Consider the following 25,385-nt stretch of genomic DNA (forward strand, 5'->3'; position numbering starts at 1 on the left):
ATAAGGGGGTGGCTTAGATCTCCCTGGGTTTGAAGTGGAGGAAGTCCACTACTTAGATCTCTGCATTCCCTGTGGCTGCTGTCTGTGAGGTCTGTTTCCCCGGGCTTTGGGCTGAACTGACCTGGTGAGAGCAGGAAAGGACCAGTGCTTGGAGGGACAATGCCTGCTGAACCTGGATGGCTGGACCTGTAAGAAATCTTTAACTGGCATAGATTTTGCTTTTTCTTCCATCCTTTTTAAAGACCTCTTCTGCCTTAGTGCCAAATAAGTTGTCTTTGTGCAAGGGGGCATCCAATAATTTAGACTTAACATGGTCTGGCAATGACTGTTCCTTAAGCCATGCATGCTTTCTAAAGACAGAACCGGTGACTGCTGCCCTGCAAGAAACTTCTAGGGAGTCAAAACCACGGTGCAAGGTGTGTCTAGTTACTTGACGTGCAGAATGCATTGACTCTTGTAATTCTTTAGATTCTGCACAAGCAGGAAAGGAAGACATTTTTTGTTTGAGGAGTTCCAGGGTATGTTGCTGAAATTTTAGCATACAGAACTGACAATAGTGCTCTAATAGCTGAAGTGCACTTTTTACCCCATCTGTCTAGTGCTCAGGAATCCTTATCTGAGGGGGTGGGATTCCTAGCAGAGGTTGTTTTAATTCCTTTAAGCCCTTAAGAAATTACCTCAGGGTCAGCAGTAGGATTTTTAAAAAGAAATGTGTGTGAGTCAGGGACTCTGTAATACCTGTCTGGTTTTCTGGGTGCAGGAGGGAGAGAGTCAGGAGTCAAGCTGGATTCCAGGAAAACATCCTCCACAACATCCAGGACTGGAGGGATGGCCAGGGGTCTGTGCTGTGGAAGATCTATGAATTCTCTGAGTCTCTTTATTGACTGAGGGTGGTCCTGACTTTCCCATTGGAAATGCTCCCTTAAGGTGTGAAGGGTTTCCCCAAAGGAAAATTCCTCTGGGGGAGAGGCAGAAGGAATGTAATCCTCTGCATTAGAATCCTCATAAGCAGAGAGGGGTTGCATGTCTTCATACTCAGATGCATCACAGTCAACAGACTCCTGTTCAGATAAAACTAGAGGACAAATCTCTTTTTCTTTTGGAAGGGGTAGCGTGGCTTCCCCTGATCAGCATGATATGGTCTTCTGCCATTTTAAGCATTTGAGACTGAGGCAAGGAAGCAGGTGCCTGAGACTGGGTCGTCGATTTCTAGGGTGTGATTCGTAGCGTGGTTCTAAGAAACTTGGTAGGTTTCGAAAGAATGGCAGTCATGAAAGAAGTTGTTGGTTTGTGTTGAGAATCGGTAATGCAAAGGACTTCCTCTGAAGCCGGTGCCTGCTCAGCGGCTCTGGACCCATCCAAGGTAGAGATGACCTGTGGCAGTGGCAGTTTTTAAATCAAATCTTAAGACTTATTTTTATGATTTGGCTTTTAGTAATGTATGTTGATTGTATTTGTATCTTATTTTTTGTATTTTTATAACGCACTTTGGTGGCATATTATGTCTGTAAGGTGCTATATAAATAAAATTTGACTTGACTTGACTTGACCGCAGGATCCTTAGTCAAAGAAGAGTTTTGCGGCATACCGGACTCCGAAAGGGTCTCGGTAGTAGCCTGCAAATCCACATAAGCGGACATCAGGGGCTGCGAAAGCGACTCATTGAGGAACGGAGAACTGATGACTAGGTTAACAGGAGCGTCATTGGTAGGTTTGGACCTGTGTGGTCTGTCTCTGTCTTTATCTTTTCATTTTTTCGGAAGATCTGCTGTCGGATGGCTTAAAAAAGCCATATCGGAATTCAAGGAGTAAGTGAAAATATCTAGCTGCAATAAGAACCCAACAATGTATAGTCCTGGCGTTAAACAAAGCACCGAAGCGACAGCGAGGGACGTCGTGGTCTGGGCCTAAGCAAGTGACCCAGTAAGAATGAAAGTCTCAGTGTGGTATCTGCATTCCACAGGCGAGGCAATTGTTAACTTTTTCTGGCATCAGTTAGTGCGAGAAAAAGGATCCTCAATGGGGTACTTAGCTTTAGAAGACTTCAGCCTCAATTCAGAAGACGAAACTCAGGTAGCGGCCGACTGGCACTCGTGCGAACTGCTTCTGCTTCAGTCTCAGTGGCAAGAAAGACTGATGTAATGGTGTTGGCTGCCTTACTTTAATACTACTGACGACCTGACGTCAGTCCTGAAGCAACAGCAACTGACACAGAAATACTAAGCCTCTGGTATTCGGGCCAGCCGAGGGCTACCCTGGCAGGGATAACCCAAATGTGATGACTGCAACATTTAAAGACAAAGAACATCTGCCCCCTCTGGACTGGCTCCAGGAGCAGAATCTTTTCCATTTCCCTGCATAAGAGTTTCTAGTGCTGGGCCTTCTGACCTCTGTGATAATGTCTAGGACCTGTTTGCTTAACAGGGGCCCCTTGCTTGCCTTTAGAGTATTAGCCATGTTGACAGTTTGAGAGTCTGCAAGTCTGGGTGCAGCATCTCCTCCCCAACTGGAGTCAAGAGGTCTGAGATCAGGGGAAACTGCCTGGGAGGCTGTGATGTCAGGATGCGCAGCAAGAGGTACCAATGCTGTCTGGGCCAATCTGGAGCAATGAGAATGGCCTTTGGTCTCTCCTCCCTTATTTTGATCAGCACCTTGAGAATAAGAGGCACAGGAGGGAATGCATACACAGAAGAAGTTCCAGGGGAAGGTCAAGGCATCCATGCTAGGTGGTGATACTGCCTGGTACAGAATTTTTTTTAGCTGGTGGTTGAGGTGCAAAGTAATGAGATCCACCTCTGGAGTTCACCACTCCTGACTGACTTGCAAAAAGATTTTTCTGTGGAGCTGCCACTCGTGGGGGTCCCATAAGTTTCTGCTTAAGTGGTCTGCCAGGGTGTTGTTGATCCCTGGTAGGTATTGGACTATCAGGTATAATCCCATGGAGGAGGCTGTCAGCCAGTGGTTCATGGCTAGCCTGCACAGAGGGTAAGATTGGGTCCCACCCTGTGTGTTGATGTACCACATTACTGTGGTGGTGTGTGTTTGGATAAGGAGAACCCCTGGCCTGAGATGGGGTTGGAAGGATGTCAGAGCCTTTTGTACCATCATCATTTCCTTTTGGTTGATGTGTAAGGAAAGGTGCTGGGCATCCCAAAGACCTTGGGTGCACCTGCCTGCTAGGTGAGTGCCCCAAGCAATGTCTGAGGCATCGGTGGTGATGGTCTGCCTGGTAGGGCAGAGGATGAAGGGAAGACCCTTGTTCTTGGCACAGGTCCCTGCCCACCAGAGAAACTCGGCCCTTATACAAGGGATCAGAGGGAGAGAGGTCTCTAGATGCTGTGAGTGCTGACACCAAAGGTTCTTTATATACCAGTGGAGCCTGGGCAGAGGAATTAGAAGGATGCAAGATGTCATGTACCCCAAGGCTTGCAGGAACTTCCTCGTCATAAAGTGACTTCTGGATGCCAGCTGGGTAAAGTAGAGAGGCAGAAAGCTCTGCATTTCTGGGGAGCGGAAGGCCATTTGGGATGCTGTGTCCAGCAGTCCTCCCAAGAAAATGATCGTCCTGGTGGGTGTTTGCTTTGATTTCTTCTCGTTGATGGTGAACCCTAAGGAAGTTAGGAGGGTTTTGACAAAGAGGAGGTCCTGGAGCAGATTTTCTTTGCATTCTGCCTGAATGAGGCAGTCGTCCATATAAGGGTAAATTTGTATATTTCTCTGTCTGCAAAATGCTATGGCCAGGGTTAAGCATTTGGTGAATACCCTAGGAGCAGTAGACAAGCCAAAGAGAAGTGCAGAGAACTGAAAGTGTTGTGAGCCTGCTCTGAAGCACAGGAATGTCCTGTAGGATTCCCTTATAGGGATGTGGAGGTAGGCATCTTTAAGGTCTAGGGTCACTAGCCAGGCATTTTTTGTCAGTATAGGCAGCGGCTGCTGCAAAATTAGCATTTTGAATTTGGGGACCACCACAGAGGTGTTCAGAATAGATAGATCCAGGATGGGGTGCCAAGTGCCATCTTTTCTGGGAACAAGGAACAGTGTGGAATAAAAGCCTTTGCCTGTTTGATCTGCAGGAACAGGTTCTACTGCCCCCGGGATATGAGAGTTTGGACTTGTTTCAATGTCTCTGCCCACTGACTTGGAGGTATGTCTGGGTACCCTCTTGGAATTGAGGGTTCGTTGAAAGAGAATTTGTATCCCTGAAAAAAGATCCTTAAGACCCACTGGTCCTTTGTTACAGAGAGCCAATTTCTTTGCAGAGGGAGAGTCTTCCTCCTAGCTTTTGGTGAGTGAAAGGAGGGCAGAGGGAGTCATTGAGAGTTTTGGCATAGAAGGATGGCTTATAACTCCCTGCCTTTGGGGCAGAAGTGGTCCACTGTTTGGTTCTCTGCTGTCCCTGGGATAGGGGCCTGATGGTCTTGTCCCTGTGGGGCTTACCTTGCCCCTGCCTGCCAGGTGCAGGAAAGGACCAGTGCTTAGAGGGAAAATTCCTGCTGAACCTAGGAGGTTGACCCTGAAAGAAATATTTTACTGTCTGCACAGATTTTGCTTTGTCTTCCATCTTTTTAAGCACGTCTTCTGCTTTTACTTCAAACAAGTGGCCCTTATCCAAGGGTGCATCAATTAATTTACACACAGTAAAATGGTTTCAGAGCTACCTCAAGGATCGTATACAAGCAGTGAAATGGTCCAACAAACTCTCACCCTTTCTCCACAACCCTACTGGAGTCCCCCAAGGCTTCATCCTAGGACTCCTACTCTTCAACATTTTCACAAACAACCTTCACACTGTCTCTCACCCTGGGACCCTGATTCAATATGCTGATGATTCCACCATAATCTGCACTGCTCAATGACTACCAGAACTACTCTCAAAACCTCAACAGTCTTTTACAGCAGTTGAATCCTGGCTAAGAAATGCCCAACTCTAATCCAAAGAAGACAAAACTAGCACTCTTTCATCCCAAAAACACCTCCCTTGTCACTGATCATTTCAACATCCTTGCATCTGACAACACTGCCACATAAACAGTGTAGGGAACTAAACTTCTGGGTGTTATCATTGGCAATAAACTTTCATTTGACCCCCATATACTGAAGTGTGCTAGCTTGTACTGCATGTGAATTGTTTTTACTACTGTTTTTGTTACTTTTCTGTAAAAAAAAAAAAAACTGTAATTCTGTTTCCTACCTTTCCTGTAACTAATGTTCCAGATACAGATTTGCTATATCCAGGACTGCATGTAAGCTTCTGAGCTCCCCAAGCCTTTCTGTGTTGGAGGAAAGCCATCTAGCTTATCAGTGGGAGTGGTAAGCACTAGGTAACCTGTTTACCACATAAGGAGTGGTTCTGGCCCAGAAATTGTAGTTATTGGCTGTTTGGGCAATCTCTTCCATCTCTCTCAACTTTCTGATGTGAAAGCCTGCATTTGCACTTGTTTCTGTCCTTTAACTCGTCTAGTGCAGATACAGATTCTTAGTTTTAGCACTTCAATTTGCTTATTCGTGCTCAGCACTTGTTCAGAACTTGTAAGCACTAAATAAGCTACTAATTACTATAGCACTCAATCTTCCTCATTACCTAGAGGAAAACAGTTTTTGTACTTACTTTTCTCACTTGCTTAGAGAAAAACAGCTCTTGTACTCACTTTACTCACTTATCTAGAGGAAAATAGTTTTTTATTCAGGCATATCCAAGGGTCAGCTCCCAGTGTTCTCTCCTGTCTATCTGATGAATCTGGGCATCTTGAGGCAATGTAAAAATTGCCTCGTACACAGACAACCCTCTGCTCCTACCACCCCCAACACTACAACCTGTGAGAGATGCACTTACCTAGCCAAACTGGAGGTAATGCTCTCTCCAACCAAGTCAGAACTTGACAGTCATGAGGAAAAGGTAAACATTTGCACCACACCACACTCATCATATAGTCTTACTAAATCTACACCACCAAAATCCACACATAGTAACATAAAAACATTTGCGGAGGCTCTCAGTAATAATCTGTCTAAGCAACAGAGACCTCCAAAGCAGAAACGCAAGCAACCTCCACCCCCCAACACAATCCAAATGACACACAGCCCACAGACTCAGTGTGCCACTCAACCACAACCAATAAGGCAAAACAATGTACCCAACACATGAGTCATAGGTGACTCTACAGTCAGGCACACTGATGTCCCACTCACCAGGCTAAACAAAGAGAAGGTTACTCTCAGCTGCCTGCCGGGTGCCAGGATCCGCCACATAACCCACGTACTCAGGTCACTCAACAACAAGTACAAATATGACTCTGTCATTGTCTATGTTGGTGTGAATGACCTGAGACGTACCTCCCTGGACTACATGAAAAGAGACATGGAAGAGCTCTCCAATCTTGTAGCCCAGGCAGGTATGACCTTAGCCCTGAGTAGCATTCTGCCAATGCCCATAATGATACCGCAGTACAAGGACAAAATGACTGACTTCAACAATTGGCTAAGCTTCTGGTGTCATTCTAGGGGGATCCAGTATCTGTCTGCTTGGGATGACATGGTCAACAGACCACGATGCTTTGCCACAGATGGCCTGCACCTGTCACCTCTCGGACTCCGGACACTGGCTAAGGCTCTTGCTGCCGCTATACTGTCTTTTTTAGGCAAGGTTCAAATAACAAATTCACCACCATAACAGGAACAGGCAAGCAAAAACTGAGGGTAATGCTACTCAATGATAGAAGTCTAAATCTCAAAATGCACTCACTCGAGGCACTCCTTAAAATGCAGAACATCGATACCTGTGCAGTGACTGAGACCTGGTTCAAGGCTCCAGAGAGCACCCCTGCACTACCAGGCTATAACTCATACCACACTTTTCGGCCATGTAACCTGGACCGAAACACCAAAGGCAGAGGTGTGTCCATATTCATTAAGGATATCCACACCTCCAGGCTAGCTGCTCAGCATAATCCATCAGAGGTTATCCAAGTGCAACTAACTCTGGGCAAAACTGCAATCCAAACTGTAGCTTGCTACAGATCCCCCACCATGCCCCAGGATTCCCACTCCTCTTTTCTTAATGTACTGGAAAATATTAGGGTCCAACCAAACACCCTAAGAATGGGCAACTTCAACTACCCCACCATTAACTGGGAAAGCTACTCGTGTACCAACGCCTTAGCTCAATGCTTTCTGGAATTCATAAACTCCAATGCCCTGGATCAACTTATCCACACCCCCACCAGGGGCAACAATATCCTAGACCTAGTCATTACCAATATGAGCGACCAGTGTTCCACACCTGAAGTCAACACCTCGTTGGTCCAATCCGACCATAAGCTAATCACCCTTGATATCCACATCCCGCCCCCATCCCCCCATTAAGGAAACCACAGTAAAAAATTTCTGCAAAGCCAACTTCATGCTTCTTAAGACAGAAGTGGTGAACTTCATGACACCCATGCAGATGGACAATACAGTTACAACTGCTGAATCCTACAGAAATGCACTCTATAAGCACTTACACAAGTGCATGGATTGTGTTATCCCAAACAGAACCAAGACGCTATCCTCCAAAAAAAGGAAGCCAATCTGGTGGTCCCCTGCCATAAACAAAATGTACAACAGAAGGAAGAAACTGTTGCAAAAGAGAGTAAAATCCCATGAGTGGAGGAGCTCCCTGGTCAGCCTCAATAAGAAGATGAACAAGCACAAAGCATTCTATAGCTATGTCAAGAATCTCGATGGCAACACCCAGATCTGCTCTGATTTACAGCATAAAGGCACGAAAATTACAGAACCAACTAATATTGCCAACATCCTGGCAGATAGGTTCAGTGCTAACTTTACCCCACCCCCACAAGGGCCCATATTTATACAAAGGTATTGGGAGCAAATAACTAGAGAAGGCAAGATGATAGAATGGGAAGACGCCACAAATTTATTTGAACTGCAGGTTAGAGATTGGAGGTAAAAGCTGCACTCTCTAAAGCCAAAAACACAGCATCCATGGGACCGGACAACATCCCAGGCTGCATTTTACAAGAACTTCAGAACAAACTGGCTCCCCACTTAAGCACCATGTTCAATAATAGCCTCACATCAGGCTTTGTGCCCACTGAATGGCGCACAGTAACAGTCATCCCACTCCACAAAGGGGGAGCCACCACTGATCCCGGGAACTATCGACCTATTAGCGTGATGAGCCTGGTCTGCAAGGCCATGGAACGTACAATCATGGAACTCATAAACAAAGATACTGGTAACCTCCAAACTCTGGATCCCACCCAGTTTGGGTTTGTGAAAGGCAGACCATGCCTCCTGAATCTGACCAACTTCTTTGAGGCAGTCACCAAAGCCGTAGATGAGGGTAAGGTGGTTCACACAGCCTATCTTGACCTCGCCAAGGCTTTCAACACCACCCCCCATTCTGGAATTATAACTAAACTCACTAAACTAGGTATAAATCCCTATGTCACAAGATGGGTTGCCAACTGGCTCACTGACAGAACCCACAGTGTAAAAGTTGCAGACTCCAAATCTGACCTCAAAGCAGTGACAAGTGGAGTACCACAGTGTTCCGTCCTGGACCTCTCCTGTTTGGTATCTACGTCTCTGAAGTACAGGCTAATACAGAAGGGCTCTGGCTAACAAAGTTCGCAGATGGCTGCAAACTAGGAGCCACAGTCAAGTCCCCAAATGATGTGGACATCCTACAGAAGGGCCTCGCTGAGACAGATGTCTGGTGTCAGAGACATGGCCTCAAGCTCAATGCCAAAAAGTGCAGTGTCATCCCCTTTGGTAAAACCTCTGTACCCATGAACTACCACACAAACAGCAATCTACTTGACACCGAATGTGTGATAAGAGACCTTGGGACCCAAGTGGACAGTAGTCTCTCCTTTGATAGTCACATCGCCACAATAGTCAGGAAGTCATTCGACGTGGCACACCTCATCATAAAAGGGTTCTCATCCAGGAAAAAAGAGGTCATTGTTCCCCTCTACTCGACACTCATTAGACCCATTATAGAGTACAACGCCCCTTTTGGAATGTACCTCACAAGACAACTGCAGCAGCTGGAAAAGCCACAGAAGTACCTCACAAAGAGGATTACTGGACTCAAACAAATGCCCTACACTGACCGCCTCAAAAAACTCCAGCTTTACACCGTAGCATATCGCCTACTCAGAGGTGATCTCGGCCTAACATATAAAGCTATATCAAACTCAGAGATGTTGGACATGCTACACCTAAAGAAATCCCAATTCCTCCGAGCTACATGCTCTAGGGACCTAAACCTTGTCACCACAATAAACAGGACATGCTGGAGGGATAGATTCCTGTCCCAGAGACTTCCCATACTCTGGAACAGGCTACCCATCTATGTCAAGCAAAGTTCTTCATTAGCACTCCAAGAAAAATCTTGATGAGTGGATGGGAAATAGGAAATACACCCTGGGGATCACTTCTGTGTCTCTGCTTGACAGTGGCACAGGAAAATAACTTTCTTGGGTGGAGTATGCCAGGGGAACCTTGTTGGCTAGGCTTACATAGGCCCTTAGGCCGATAGCCTAGTACCTACCTATTTACCTATATACAGCAAAATATAAAGAAAACTCATCAAAAACTGGGACTCATATAGAAACAAACATTTTTTTTACTGCTGCAGCCAAAACTACCCTTGCAAAAACATTTTTACTTCCCTCTCTTCTGTATGGTGCCCCTATCTTAACTAACTTACAAAATTCTACCCTATGCAAGCTGGCACAGTGCTATAACAAAGTTGCAAAGTTTGCCACAAACTCTAAATATCACACATACACACACCACTGTAAACCACTCCTACAATTAAACTGTCTTAAACTACCCAACCAACTTGCCTTTATTCAGCTATCCAACTTGCACAACCATATTTTTAAGCCTACTGCCTGCTCTGCACTAGCCAATCTAGTCGCACCTTACACACCAAATTGATCTCTACGATCAGAAGACAAAAATCTCTTAGCTATCTCAAAACCCACAAGAAAACCTGGTCACTCTCTATACATTGGAATTCACTACCTCTACCGGGTTTATTCCTGGCCAAACCCATTTCAAAGCCTCTTTAAAAAATTATCTCAAAAATACATGGCTCTGCTCCTGCATAAAGCCTGCCTAATGCTCAGATATTCCTCTTCTCTCACATTTCTATCCCTCACAGACTGCAAGATCCTAAAGCTCTTCTAACTCCTTCTCTGCTTCGATACCATATTCTTAAGATGCTTGCCATCTACCTTGGGAATCAGCACTTAAATCTACTAGCAAAAAGTGCAATGGAGGGATCCCCGGGGCCCAAAGTCAAGTCAGCTTTGAAGCAGAAAGCCAAAGGCCTGAACTTTCTGCTGTGCCTCTCGATACCAACATCTCTCAAGGTGGTGGAGGCCCCCGAGACACGCCCAGATCTGCAGGCCAAGCCTGACATCCAGGCTTCTTGAACCTGAGCATTAGCACATCTGCAGAGGCCTAGCAGATTTCTGTGTCGCATGTCTGAGGGGGACCACGGCTCAAGATTACTGAAGGCTCTAAGGGGCTACACACATCCTTGTTAGAGAAGAGGGAGATTCCGACCTGATCAAATGTAGGCCTATGTCAGGCCCTCCAACCCTACATAAAGCAGGTCTGCATGGGGGGAAAAAGACAACAAAATAAGCACTTGTCTCCTTCAAAAGGACCTGCTAGCGAATGGCAGCAATTTACTCGGGGCCTTTTCAATGCTCTTATGTCACTTAAGCCTCCTCCAGGTTTTACAGCCCACCGACCTAGTACTCTCTCTCCACTGAAAAGAACTAGGGAAGAGGATACATCTGAGGTAGAGGAATCTTCAGGGGATGAATCCCTGGCCTATTCTTCTCAGATCCCTTCCCCCCTGGATTATGCCTTCCCTGAAGAGGAATCAAATGGCACAGACTCACCACTGGAAGATATGTCCTTTGGACAGACCCTAACTAAGATGAGAGACCAGTTTAAATGGGATAGCACCCAAGTATCTGAAGTACAAAAAAGACATTATGAGCTATTACAGTTGGAATCACCTAGCCCATCAGCTATACCTCCTGTATTACCTGCCTTTCTCGATGATTTTGCTTCAGCTTCTCAGGCACCAGATTCCAAACCACTTGCTCCTAAAATAACAGAGCACCTTCTACATGGTCCCAGAGGACTGCAAGTTCCTCTTCAAATGTTCTTCTGCAGACCCTTCTGTAATTTCTATGGCTTCAGCCAAACCATCAGAATTGCTACCCTCTTACCATCTGATAAGGACAGCAGGATCCTGAATAGACTAGGTAAAAAAGTATATACTTCTTCCACTCTGGCATTCAGAGCCATGAAAAAACAAACACATATGACTAAATCTGCAGTGGAACTTATGTCCCAGTTTTCACAGGTAACTGCAGGCCTACAAGACTCTGACAATAAAAACCTTGGCTACTTCATTGCTTCGTGCTTCCTCTCAAGTAGCACGTCACTCTATAAAAAGCAGCTATGATACTGCAGAGGTTTCAGCCAGAGCAGCTGCCTCTGGATCAGTAATAAAAAGATTTTCTTGACTAAGGCTTCAGCCCTTACCTGAGGACATAAAAGCCAAACTCATGGATGCTCCTCTGGACAAATCTGCTTTGTTTGGACGTGCAGCTGTTAACCTGTTCAAATCTCTGCAGGACAAGGGTAAGGAACTGCAGGAATAGAAACGTATTTGTGTTTCCCCAGTTCCTAAGTTCCAAAGAAATTACCCTGCAAAGCCTGTTATTTGTGTGTAGATATTTTAATCACACACAACCCAGAACAAAAAAAAAGAGTGACACTAGACCACAAAAGCCTAAGGCCCCACTGGCTACTCTGCCATCTAAGGGGCCCTTTCTAGATAAGCTGTCCTCTCTGACTGCTTCCCCCCCTGCCCACATCCCACTTTCCCAGCGCCTAACCCTCTCTCTGCCAGCCTGGGAAAGCATAACTCAAGTTGTCTATGTCCTCTCTATTATACAAAAGGGTACTTCATGGTGTGGGAACAATTACCCTCATTTAGGGGCATCCCTCAACCTCCCAGGGAATAACTTGCCTTTTTTCAAGAAGTTCTGTTAGAATAACTCAACCAAGGGAGTATTCAGAGTGTCCCCAAAAACCAAACAGGCAAATGATTTTACCCCAGGTTGTTCCTGGTGCCCAGGAAGGAAGGTCCCTGGAGACCCATCCAAGACCTGTCCCATCTCAATACCTTTCTAAAAGTACCCACTTTCCGAATGTTGACACTGCAGACTCTGATCCCACTCATTCTGCCCCATGCATTCATGATTACCCTGGTTATCAAAGATGCATATCTACACATTTCCATCCATCCCAACTACAGAAAGTTTTTATGCTTCTCTGTATCATCATGGCATTTTCGGTTCTGTGCCTTGCTCTTTGGGCTTTCTACCATACCCAGTCTTCAACAAATGCCTTGCTCTCATGATTGCCCCCTGCAGACTCCAGGGAATACACATCTTTCCATATCTGGGTGATCTTCTCATTCTAGCTCCCTCTACAGAGGAGTTAGAACAAAACATTGCCTTTACCATCAATCTTCTACACAATCTAGGGTTCATCATAAACTTAAAAAAATTAGTTCTCACCCCTTCACAGGATCAAGTTTTCCTGGGATGCAGGATACAAACAGATCTTATGAGGATCTCCCCTACCCCACAGAAGGTACAGGACCTCAACTCTTACTTCAAAAACATTCTGCAGGTTTACCACATAACAGCCAGAGTTGTTCAGGGTCTTGGACTTCATTGCATCCACCATTCCCTTGCTCCCCTTAGCCAAACTCCACATGAGAAAATGGCAATGGTATCTAAGATCAGTTTGGATGCAACACCACCACCCTTTAGAATTCTCCATTCCCCTCATTCCCTGTCTGAAGAGGGAACGTCAATGGTCACCTAACTTAGGACTACACTTATACCCTCCTGCTCCTTGTCAAGAAATTTGCGCCTCAGACGTAGGCTGGGGAGCAACCTTCAGCCACCTGAAAGTACAAGAGACCTAGTCTCCATCTCAACTGATTGACAGAAAATGCCAGACGAGAGCATAACTGCAGTATGTGGTCTCAAGCTTGAATGAGATAACTGATGCCTGGTCGGAGCAGTTATGAGCCAGTCATCTAAATGTGGATACACCCAGCATTCCTGCAGTCAGATGTGAGCTGCTACTACTGCCATACAATCAGTAAACACCCTGGGGGTTGTGGTGAAACTAAAGGACATTGCTCTGAATTGGTAATGATTGGTTCCCAGCTGAAGTGTAGCTATCTCCTGGATCATCTGTTGATTTTTATGTGACAGTACGCATCCAGAAGAGCTCATATAACCGTCCTCGTGCAGAAAAGATAGAATGGACTGAACCGTGACCATTTGTGTACTGAAATTATCAATTTAGTTCACGGAGATCCAAAATTGGTCTCCAGTCCCGTTTTCTTTAGCACTAAAAGAATCTTGAATAAGTTCCAGACTCTTGCTGGTCTGGGGGGGGGGGGACCTTCTGGATAACTGTCTTCTAGAAGCTTGTTTATGTATTTCACTGCTATTTCCCTCTGACTGGGTGGAACATTATGGAAATTGTTTGATACCTGCAAGGTGAATGGGAAAATGGTATTATATAATCTCTGGATATTATCCTCTGCACCCATGAATCTTTTGCAATTTCTAGCCAGGCTCTCTGGCCCCCAACTGCCTACAGAGATGGACAGTCAGGCCTCCTTTCAGGAGCACTGATCAGATCTGTCAAAAAAGGTATCTCTAGACCCCTGGTTATTCAACTACTTCTGCCATGTGGATGGTATCTTCCATTAGAATTCCATCCTCTGCTCCTGTCTCCATGTGGATCTAGGAAGTGACCCAGGGATTTTTCTGAACCACATTTTCCATCCACCTTATTGGTCCTTAGAAAATATCCGTTGAAGGGTCGAAAAACATACGCCCACAGCAGACAGGCTTCTTCCTTCCTGCTGACACCTAGACAGTGTGTCTTTCACTTTGAGGTCAAATAAGGAACTTCCGTCAAAAGGAGCATTGACAAAGGAAGATTTGAAAGGTTCCGCAAAGTTACACAAAACCATCCAGGCATGTTTTCTGATGGAAATGCTTGAATCCGCCGCCCGTGAGATACCTTCAGTTGCATGGGAGATAAGCCTCATGGATAAGTTGAAATGGACAGAAGGGTAGCCAACTATGAGGAAATAGTGCTCTCTACCTGTCAGGATATGGTCCCAGAGAGGGATTTTGAAAGTCCCACAACCAAATCCCTTGGAAGTCCCGTAAAATGTGCCAAGGAGTCCTGCAACCTAAGAGTAAAAGTCATTGAAGCATAGACACTCTTCCCAAATCTGTCCAGTGCCCTAGACTGCCTGTTAGGGGGGTGGACAGAGGACCGTTGTTCCGACAGTTTTTTCTTAGTGGCCACCTGTATGATTATGGGATTAAAGGGTACTCCTTTACACCAATATATTCTATCCCTTGGTGGTACCAGGATCATATCTGGTCTGTTATGGATAAGCTCAGTCATGTCAGGCTCCTTCCACACCTGCTGAGAGACCACGTCAATGAGCTCGTTAGCAGGCAGATTTTCTCAAGAGGTAGAAGGGCCAGTGCCAAAAACCTCCAGGAACAGACTCCCCTCTTGGAAAGGGTTATTGGGGGACCAAATGCCCCTTTGTTTCAGGAGTTCTATAATGTCTTCAAATGAGACGTTGTTGGCTGGTGATCTGGAAGACCATTCCCCTTCATCGAAGTCAGAATCCTCTGTGACAGACTCTTGTGGAGAGTGCCTTCTTTTACTCTTCCTTTTCCTAGGGACCTCTTTGGTGAGATGCTCCAAAGAAGTGTCAGAAGAAATTACAATACCCTGCTGGGTGGTCTGGAAACTGGTTAGGGTTGGCATTCTGATGGCACAGACAACTGAGGCTTTGGACATAGAATCAAATGGAATTAGGTAGTCAGAGCCAAAGAAAGAAGAGAAGTCCAAACTCTGGAACAGCGAATGCTCTCTCCACTACCTTGAAGGTAGAATGTTTCAGAGAAAAGGACACCAATGGATCTGATAAGGCATGCATATGGACCATTGGCTCCCTTCATCCAGAAGGCAAACTACTCAAGGAAGGAGTTGGAGCCAAGCTGTCTAGCACCAAAGCTCTGAGGGGGGAAGATGGCTTCGACAATTTCAGAGTGCACTCCAGCACGCTGGAGCCAGTGCCAGTGCTACAGCTGAGAGTCGTCAGACTCCTAAGTGCTCAGCACAGTACCACTCACAGACACCATCGGAGTCAAAGATGCCAAGGTCTTCAGATACGAGGTGGACGTCTCCAGGACTTTCGGATCTGATGGCTCTGAAACCAAAGGTCAGATCATAGAAGGAGCCAACAACAGGGGAGCAATACTGAGAAGGGTCTCCAGGCCAGTTTCTTTCAGATTCTTTGAAGATCGAATGGATGAAACTGTGGAAGATGGTCTTGAATGGCATCTTGACGACTGTGCCAAAAAAGGGGATGGAAGCCAAGAAGAGATTGGATCTGGTAGAAGTTGAGGTGACCAGATCAATGCAGATTTTTCCTTTCTAGGTCTCAGATCCAATTTCTTTGCCACTTCTTTGACAGGAAGTTCAGACGCCAGTGCCGTAGAGGTAGACTGATCCAGAGATCTTTTTCTTGATTCTTTAGAGAGAGAATCTCACTTTTTATCAATTGTTTTAGGGGTCTATGCCCCACAGGCTGTAGAAGCAGGTTTGCAGGGCAGCAAATCTCCAAGAATGAACTTATTTGTTTATCAAGGCTCAGGAATTAAAACCTTTACATATTTCATAATCTGAATCAAAATGAGATGGGCCTAAGCAATTGACGCACTTAGAATGTGCATCCAAATTAGGAATTTTATGGCCACAATCCACACACGTTTTGAAACTTGAAGGTTTTTCAGACATAGCTATAGAGAGAAAAACAATTAGGAAGAATTTTTTTTTTTAACTAGACACAAAAAAAAAGAAAGAGCAGAAATGAGGAAGACACCAACAATGGTAATGAAGGTACTGAAAACTAGAAAAGAAACACCAACAATAGTAATCAAGACACTCGAAAAAGTGTACAAAGGAGCATAAAAGATTTTAGCTTTAAAGAATAAAGATATAAGTATAATATAGGGAGAAAAGAGCAAAAAAAATTATATTATACAGGAAATAATCATAACTCATAGCAATAATATAATGCTCGCTCGAGAGTGATCAGCGACCACGTCCATACGCTAAGTTGGCAAATAAGATCAGAGGTATATTAGGTGACTAGGGCATTGTGGGTAAAGAGAGGAGCTCGAGAGTTTCAGCATTCCACGAGCTGGAAGAAGCAGTTGAGCTGATCGAAACCCAACAGTTGAGGAATGAGTGAAAATGACAATATTAGATGAACTGTTTTTAAAAACAGGCTGAATGTCTTTATAATCCTGAATTTAATCCCATTCTAAGTAAAGCTTAACTTAGTCAAGACAAAACATCTGTAATCATGTTCCTTTTGAAACAAGAAACAGAGTGAGGAGTTTTCTTCCAGCTAGTTAATTTTCAAAAGGGATATCCAATGAAAAAAGAAGTTATGTACTTACCATAACGTTCCATGTGAGTTGTTCATCTCGCTTTCATTCTTACAGATGGGTTCAGGGCCGATCCTCAGCTCAGAGTCGGCCTACTACAAAGCTCAAGGTCTTCAGATAGCTCGAGGCTAAGTCCCTATCCCATGATGCACCTAGAGTTACCTCAGATCTTGTTTGCTGCATATAATACCATATGTCATTCTATCACTCCATAAGAGAAAGCTATAGGAGGGTTGAGTGACTTCGAAAAGCCCAGGAGGTGGTAGAAGGGTGGGAAGTAAGAATGAAGTCGAGATGAAAAACTCACATGGAACATTATGGTAAGTACATAACTTCTTTACGTGAAGTTGTTCTATCTAGCTGTTCATTCTTACAGATGGGTAGCATCCCAAGCACCATCTATCTCGGGTGGCTCATGGGAGTATGTTTCTCAGGACAGTGAATCCAAAGGAGGCCCTGTCAACTTTGTAATGAGTGATAAAGGTATGAGGTCTTGACCAAGTGGCTGCTGCACAAATGTTATCAATAGGAAGTCTGGTAGAAAAGGCAGAGGATGTAGACACTGCTCTGGTGGAGTGAGCCTTAATTTTATGTTGTAAGGGCATATTAGCAGCTGAATAAGCAAATGTGATACAATCAGATAACCACTTGGACAGAGTTGTTTTGGCCACTGGCATACCTTTCCTGGAGTCTGAAAAGGAGACGAAAATCTGTTCAGATTTCCTAAAATCTTTTGTTCTATCCAAGTAAAATCTGAGCTGTCTATGAACATAAAGTTTGTGCAGCATATATTCTAAGTTGTTGGAGTGATTGGGGAAGAAAACTGGCAAATCAATAATTTGATTAAGATTAGCTTCAGTGCAAACTTTAGGCAAAAAAGAGGCGTTAGTTTGAAGTGAAACTCTGTCAGCATGGAAAATCAAATAAGGAGGCTTAATGGACAAGGCTTGAAGCTCAGACACTCTGCGGGCAGAAGTGATAGCTACTAAAAAGATGATGTTCCGTGACAAAAAATTGAGGTCACATGAGGAGGGTGGTTCGAATGGAGGAAGAATAATGCGAGAAAGCATAAAATTTAGATTCCATGGGGTATAGGGAGATTTTACAAGTGGTCTGAGATGAAAGGTCCCTTTAAGAAAGGCTTTGGATAGGTTGTGTGACATAATGTTCAATCCTTCAAATCCAAGGTGAAAATTAGAAATGGCAGCAAGGTGAATACAAACTGTTGCTGCTGCAGCTCCTTTGTTAAAAATCATAGTCAAGAACTCTAAAATGGAGGCAATAAGGGCTTGATAGGTATCAGTATTGTTTTGAGAGGCCCATATAGAACATTTTTTTCCATTTGCTAAGGTATAGTTTCCTCATAGAGGATTTATGAGAGGATAAGAGAATGTGGTTTGTCTCATTAGAAAGGTTATGGAACCTGGCTATGATGGGAAATGGAGGAGCCAAGCTGTCAGCTTCAGGGACTGAAGAGTTGGATGGAGTTCCCACGAAGAGTGCGGCAGAAGATCTGGAACTGGGTCCAGAATCCAAAGGTCTTCCAAAAGATGAAGTCGAAGGAAGGGGAACCAAATCTGATGAGGCCAATGAGGGGCTATTAGAATGATGGTCTTTCCCAGGGCTTTTGCTTTCTATAGTACCTTGGGTATCAATTGGATTGGTGGGAATGCATAGAGGAAACCCGGAGGCCAATCATGCACGAGTGCGTCCCTTGGGGCTTCTCCCAGAGGGGGAATCAGGGCAAAGTAGCTTCTGCATTTCGTGTTCATGTGACTGGCAAAAAGGTCGCAGCAAGTCTGGCCCCACCTGCGGAATATCCTGCCTGCTATTTCTTTCTTGAGGGACCACTCGTGGGGCAACAAAACTGCTCTACTCAGCTTGTCTGCTGTCACTTTGGATATCCCCGGATTGTGCATTGCAAACAGAAAGCACTGGGTGGATATAGCCCACTGCCATACTCTTAGGGCCTCACGACAAAGGGGATAGGACCTGGTTCCTCCTTGTTTGTTCAAGTACTAGACCACTGACATGTTGTCTTTCTGAATCACAATTGTACCCAGAGGAAGAGTGTCCTGGAAGTACTGCAACGCTAAAAGTACTACTCTCATCTCTAGGACATCGATATGCAGGTGTGTCTCTTGATCGGTCCATGTGCCTTGGGCTGTTCTTCCCTGAAAGTGCCCCCCCCTCAATCAGGGAAGCATCTGTGGTCACTGTGGCCACTGGTGGGGGGTAGAACAAAGGGGCAACCTATCGTGACATAGAGAGGTCAACTACCACTGTAGATCCTTTTTGCAAGAGTTCGTGATTACAAGGTGAGACAGGGGAAGCTCTTGGTAAGACCATTGAGTGAACAACAGCCATTGCAGAATCTGCATGTGCATGCAACCCACCGGTATGCCCAAAATTGCAGCTGCCACCATGCTTAACAATTTTAGTACTTCTGACACTGGAGCCTTGTTTTTGGATATCAGATTGCAGACCTGCTGATGGAGTAGTAAGACTCTTTCTACTGGAAGTCTCAGCGTGGTGGTGCTGTCCAATTCTGCTCCGATAAAAACGGTATGTTGCGATTGCAACAATGCAGATTTTTCTGAGTTTATTGTAATGTCCAGCTGGCTGCAGAGTGAAAGAATGGTGTCCTTGGCTTGAATGAGTTGATGCCTGGTGGTGGCAGTGAGGAGCCAATAATCTAGGTACAGAAACACCTGAAATCCTAAACGTCTCAGGTGAGCCGTGACCACTGCCATACATTTGGTGAACACTCTGGGGGCTGTAGTGACACCAAAAGGCAGGGCTTGAAACTGGTAATGATTGGCTCCCAGCTGGAAGCGCAGATGATCCCTGGATGGTCTGGCCATTTTTATGTGGTAGTACACATCCTGGAGCTATACAGAGCACATCCAACTGTTTTTCCCTAAAAAGGGAAGCATCAACTGAAGCGTGACCATCTGAAACTGCTCTTTCTTGACAGATTTGTTTAACCTGCTAAGGTCCAATATAGGTCTCCAGTACCCTGTCTTTTTTGGAACTAAAATGAATCTTGAGTAAGTTCCGGATCCTGTTGATCTGCTGGGACTGGCTGGATGACTCTTTTTGTTAGCAACAATCGGACCTCTATTGTTGCCTGTTCCCTGTAACTGAGTGGAATGTCCAGGATTTTTCTTGACAGTGGAGGGGGTGTGGCGAAAGGAATGAAATATCCTCTGGAAATGATACTTTGTACCCAGTTGTCGTTTGTTATTTAGAGCCAGGTGTCTGGATACAAAGATAAGCGACCCCCTGACTCCCTCCAGAGTAGGGCAGTCGGACCTCCTTTCAGGAGCGCTGGTAGGGCTTCCCAAAGAAGTGATCTCTGTCACCCTGGTTTTGCGGACCCCCCCCTCTGCCGCGAGGGCAGCATCTTCCATTATTGCCCCCTCCTCTGCCCCTGGAGGGGGATTCACCACGTGCGTCCTGAAAGGCTCCTTGGGCTTTTTGGAACCACATCTTTCCTCCCCTTTGACCCTTGGGGTAGCGTCTGGTAGGAGTGGAAAAATGGACTCCAACGGCAGACAGAGTCTTTCCTTCCTGATCACACCTGTTCAAAGTTTCCTTAACTTTGGGCCTGAAAAGGGATGAGCCATCAAAAGGGGTATTTACAAAGGATGACTTCAAGGGCTCCGCAAAGGAACACAAGTGCATCCAGGAGTGTCTCCTAAGAGCAATTCCTGTACCCACTGCCCTGCTCATTCCATTAGCTGCATACAAAATGAGGTGCATGGACGAGTTAACTATGGAATTGAGGGTAGCAAGCTGGGAGGCAACTTTATCTAAAGCTCCTGCAGCTACTGTACCCTGAAGAGTACCTCCCAGCTCTTTAAGGAGATCTCTTTGCAGTCTCGTAAAATGAGTTAGATAGCTGAGCAAACGTAGAGCAAAAGTCACTGAACTGTAAGTGCACTTCCCATATCTATCCATGATCCTAGAATCTCTGTTAGGAGGATGGATAGAAGTGGAAGTTTCTGAAATTTTGCTTTTGGTGGCTGCTGCCATCACCATGGCATCAACTGGCACACCCTTGGTCAGAAAAGATTTGTCTTGGGGAGAAGAGATAAATTTATTAGGCCTCCTAGGGACAAGCTCCATGGTGTCTGGAGACACCCACCACCTTCGTGAGACCAGCTGCATAAGCTCATCAAAGGGTGGAGACACCTAAGAGTTGTAGGGCTGAGACCCGAAAGCCTTCAGGAGAACCGACTCATCTTCAGTAGGGTTGGTGGACTGCCAGTCGCCCCACTGCCTAAGGATTGCTAGTATCTCAGCAAATGAGATATCCTCAGAGGGAGACCGTGGGGACCCTTCTGATTCATCCAAGTCGGTATCAGACGTCAGGGACTCCTGTGGGGAGTCTAGATGCTTCCTCTTACAGACTCTCTTCCTGGGAACCTCATCAGTGGGAGCTTCTGGTGAGGTCTCGGAAGAGCACTGGCCACCCAATGGGGCTTCCTGAGGCTCTGGGTCTCTATGTTTGGCAAGGATCTGTGAAGCAGAAGCAGACACAGGTGCTTTAGGGGAGGAAGAAGTTGGACCTGAAGTTGAAGATGTCTTAGGACACATAACTCTCCTCATGGCTTTGAAGGCACCTCTGCTCCAAAGTGAAGGGACCGACGGATCCGAGGAAACAGTCGATACCTCCAGCACCGAGACAGTGGGCTCCGAGCCAGAGGTAGAAGCCGAGCTCATCCGAGCCGAAGCCCCAAGAGGCAGAGTCAGATCCGACAAGTCAGTCCGACTATCCTCCCCAGACCCGACCAGAGAGTATCACCTCCTAGATTCCTCGATCGGCACCGAGGATGTCAGAGTAAATGGAGCCAAAGACACTGGAGCAGGAGTCGGCTCCGAAGGCTCCACGATCAACAAGTCCGACTCCAAGTCCTCCGGCTCGGAGGAGGAAGAGTAGTAGCTGGTAAAAGGGTCTTCGGTTCTAAAGCCGCTTGGGTCGGAGCCGATAAGAATTTAGCAAAGGCCGGTGTCTGTAAAAGCTTCTGCACCACACGATCCACATCCAAATCGGAAAGGCTATTCGAAGACAGAGATGAATGGATCGAAGGTGGTACCGACTGTAAGAGTGGAGATTTTGGTATTTCAGATACTGGTTCCAAAACCGGAGACTGGCTCCGAAAAGATAAGATAGTCGGCTCCGAGGTCTGTGGAGCCAGTATAGAAGACTTTTTTGATTTCTTTGGAAGACTTTGAGGACTTACTGGATCCATCCTGGTCGCTCAAAGCCACTTGGAAAAAAGGTTTCAGTAAATCCCTGTCAATTCGTTTCCTCTTTCTCTCCTGGAGAACCCTAGAAGAGAAGGAATGACATACAGAGTAGCTTTCTTGGAGATGTAATGCTCCCAAACAATAAACACAGTTTACATGACTGTCGGTGGCAGACATATTCTGCTCACATTTAGGGCATTTTTTAAACCCTGACTTAGGGTGTTTGTCCTTATCAGCCATTTCAACAAGCACAATGTTATTAGGGTGCTGTAAAAAAAAATAGACACACCCAACAACAATTAAACAATAACAACAAGCCTTTCTAAAAATACTCACAAATGTCTCACAAGACCACTTTTTTTCTAAGTACTCTAATTTACAAAGTGATAATTATAGGTTCATAGGTTCATACTAGGCTATCTGCCCGAGGGCATTTACAAGCCTAGCCCATAGTTTTTCGCCACCCCCACCCCCTTTTAGTATGGGGAACTATACCCATTTTTTTGTGCCTCTCTCTCTGTTGAAGCAGTGAGGTAATCCTAATGGGGTGGTATCTCGATCTCCCATCCATTGGTCAAGATTTCTCTTGAACAAGGCCGTGCTCGGCTGCTCTGGCCTCACATATACCGAGTTTATTCCACATAGGAGTCTTTGGGGGATGAAGCTCCCCCCCCTCCAGGCCCCCTATTATTAGCTCGTTTGAGGTTTAAGTCTCCGCCCTGTGGGATCTTTTTTTTTAGATTTTTTTTCATTTGATCTGGGTTCAATCTTCATGGCCTTGTATGTGTATGTTAGGCAAAGGTCACCTCTGAGCAAGCCTGAATAGAGCTGGGTGAAGTGCAGTTTCTTTCATAGTGGAGTGGCAGAGGGACCCAGTTATCCTTTTTTTTTTTTTGTTTTTTGTGCTCACCATCACTGCCCCCTTTTAAGAGTGAGACTACCAATACAAGACAACCCTATGTACTCCGATGTACACAAGACAACAGTTTCTCTCTAGTATGTTCTCAATTTTAAACTGCTATAAGTGAGACAGCCTTTTCTAGACTGGGACTTACTACCTGGAGCCACCTGCTTACAGATGCCAAAACGGGGAGGGAAAATCATGGGAGGTGAGGACAGATGGAGATAAAGTATCTGTTTCTATACTTGTTTCAGACAATGGCCTCTAGGATCACTTGACTTCTCATAGGAGCTCATGTGGGAGGAAGTCCTTTATCCTCCTATTCACAGACAGTGAGGTCACACACGTTATCTTGGAAAGGCAAGTGTGTGCAGCAAAGGTCTAGCATTCACTGGGAAGAAAGCCATTCTGGTCTAGATTTGGAATCAAATGATATTTACTAACAGTGCACTATTGCATCCACAAGTCTAATTCCATCAGACATTTATTTGACTTTCAAGCCCAGAGATGCGAGTCCTGGTACCGGATAATGAGACAAACTCTCCTCAAATGGGATGTGCCAACCCAAACGGCCTAGGAGAACAGCTTAGCAATGGAGTCCTGAATCTCAAGTTGGATCACTCCCCATGGTAAAGTTGGTTTGGCCTTGGGCTCTGGACAATCAATCAAAGGACAAGTAAAGCTGGAACACAGCAATGCACTTCCCCCATTTCTCTCACCTTTTTCACCTTTTACCATAACAGAACACTGCTGTGGATTTAAGTCCTCAGTGCTGGCAAATATTAGGATTCTAGTTTAACAACGGTCTTATTCTTAAGAGGGCTAACCCATAACCTGCTCTCAAAGTGTTTGTTCTTGTGGTGATGCTCTTTCTTACGGAAGAAGGTACATGTTCGATCTTCTGCTGCAGGTCTTCATGAAACGAGCTACTGTTAGTCATTATCTTTCTGGTTACAAGGTAAGTCAAAAGCTTCTCCTTATGACATCTTCAGATAGCAAGGATGAAAACTGGCAATTGTGGCAGTTTTCCATGTTCTCCCTTCCTAAGAAAATACAGGAGTGCAGGACCTGGAATGTTACATAATAACCATATGGACTTAATGAATTATTGCGGAGTATGGGAACACCTGAATTTCCATCAATGAAAGCAATAATCATGATTTAAATTGTGTAAGTGGCAAAAAAAAAAAAATCAATTTCCAGGGTTTACGGCAAACATATGAATTTAGCCAACATTCAGAATCACAGTATGCATTACAGTGGGTGCATGGAAGCATGTGATCATTTACATGTTTGCCAAATTTTGACTGGTGGAGATGATGAACTCAACCAAGGGCCCATCAATTAAGTTCCCTGATGTCACAACATATGCAGCTACATAATGGATAGTACGAGACGTACTTAATCAGCTAATGATGGAAATAGTACCATTAAGACTATACCTGTTAGCACTGAAGAGCAACAGAAAGATGACACTATGTTCATCTCTAAAACTAAAGCAGATTCTGGTAGTAGCCAAGTGCTGATGGAGAAGAAAACATGTTAGTTTTGGACAAGTTCAGGATGGGAAAAAGAAGCTAGGGCTTTGTAACCTAATTTTAATGTCTCAAAAATGTTCACTAATATATTAATATTAAATTGATACATTAATACATTTTTGCAATTAGACATATATTGAACATGTATAGGCACATGTGCACATAAGTGCTTGCATGTGCAAGCACAAACAAATAAAATATGCATGAACACAATAATACAATTATTAATTACAGCATGCTATTCTATCTCTGTACTTACATATGTGCATATGTAGATACACACAGATAAAACCATGCGTATAACACAGACACACACACACTTGCAGAGACAGATGCAGCCCTACCAGTCTCCTATTTTATTCAGTTTTATAACTATCTCAGCTTTCACTTACCTGAGGAGTGTAATAAAGCAGAAGTTTACTGTTGAGTTCTGCAAGTTCATTCTCAGTCTTGAATGGAGATACAGTGTTTGGTCCTATTGAAGGAAAGAAAAAAATAAAACAAAAAAAACACACTGGTTTAAGTCATCCAGGTAGATATGGCCAGTCAGACATACCAAAGACTATCAAAATTATTTTAGCAACAAAATATACCCTGTAAGTGCAAACATTCTTCCTGAACCATACAAATCTGGATGGTCCATTAGTACGAAAAACAAAAGGTCCTTCTCCTGCATGACTTAAACACCTTTTAATTAATATGCATTTCTTCCATAAAAAACACACTGTACTGTGCATGTGTATGTACTGTGTATGTACTGTACATGCTAAGGGCATTAAGCCACCAAAGAAATGAGACTCACTAAAGCTCACAATGCAGTCACAAAGACTCAAGAACACTGGATCTTTCAATGAATTTATGAAAATAAAGGTGAAGCATATTAGAAGGGGCCACCAATTAGGGACCATGGCACTCTGTGTCAGAAGAAAACATAAACCCACTTAGTCAGATTTTACTCAATTCACTTTGATAAACACTTCATAAATGTATTCATTTTAACTTGCAGAATATTTCAAGGAACACAAAAAGGTGGGCATGAAATTATTTTCTTTACATTTACAGAAT

General features: G+C 44.8%; 1 protein-coding gene across 1 annotated transcript in view; it reads right to left on the reverse strand.

Moving 5' to 3' along the window:
* Nucleotides 1–25,385, reverse strand: part of NBEAL2 (neurobeachin like 2) — a 3,059,867-nt gene that overhangs the window by 1,318,036 nt on the left and 1,716,446 nt on the right. Inside the window, exon 17 of the mRNA XM_044066003.1 lies at nucleotides 24,713–24,795. Within this exon, the coding sequence (XP_043921938.1) occupies nucleotides 24,713–24,795 (83 nt within the window). The remainder of the gene's footprint in view (nucleotides 1–24,712; nucleotides 24,796–25,385) is intronic.

The sequence above is a fragment of the Protopterus annectens genome, chromosome 3.part0 (assembly GCF_019279795.1).
Source record: "Protopterus annectens isolate FY-2018-M chromosome 3.part0, PAN1.0, whole genome shotgun sequence".
In the NCBI taxonomy this organism is placed as follows: Eukaryota; Metazoa; Chordata; order Ceratodontiformes; family Protopteridae; genus Protopterus; species Protopterus annectens.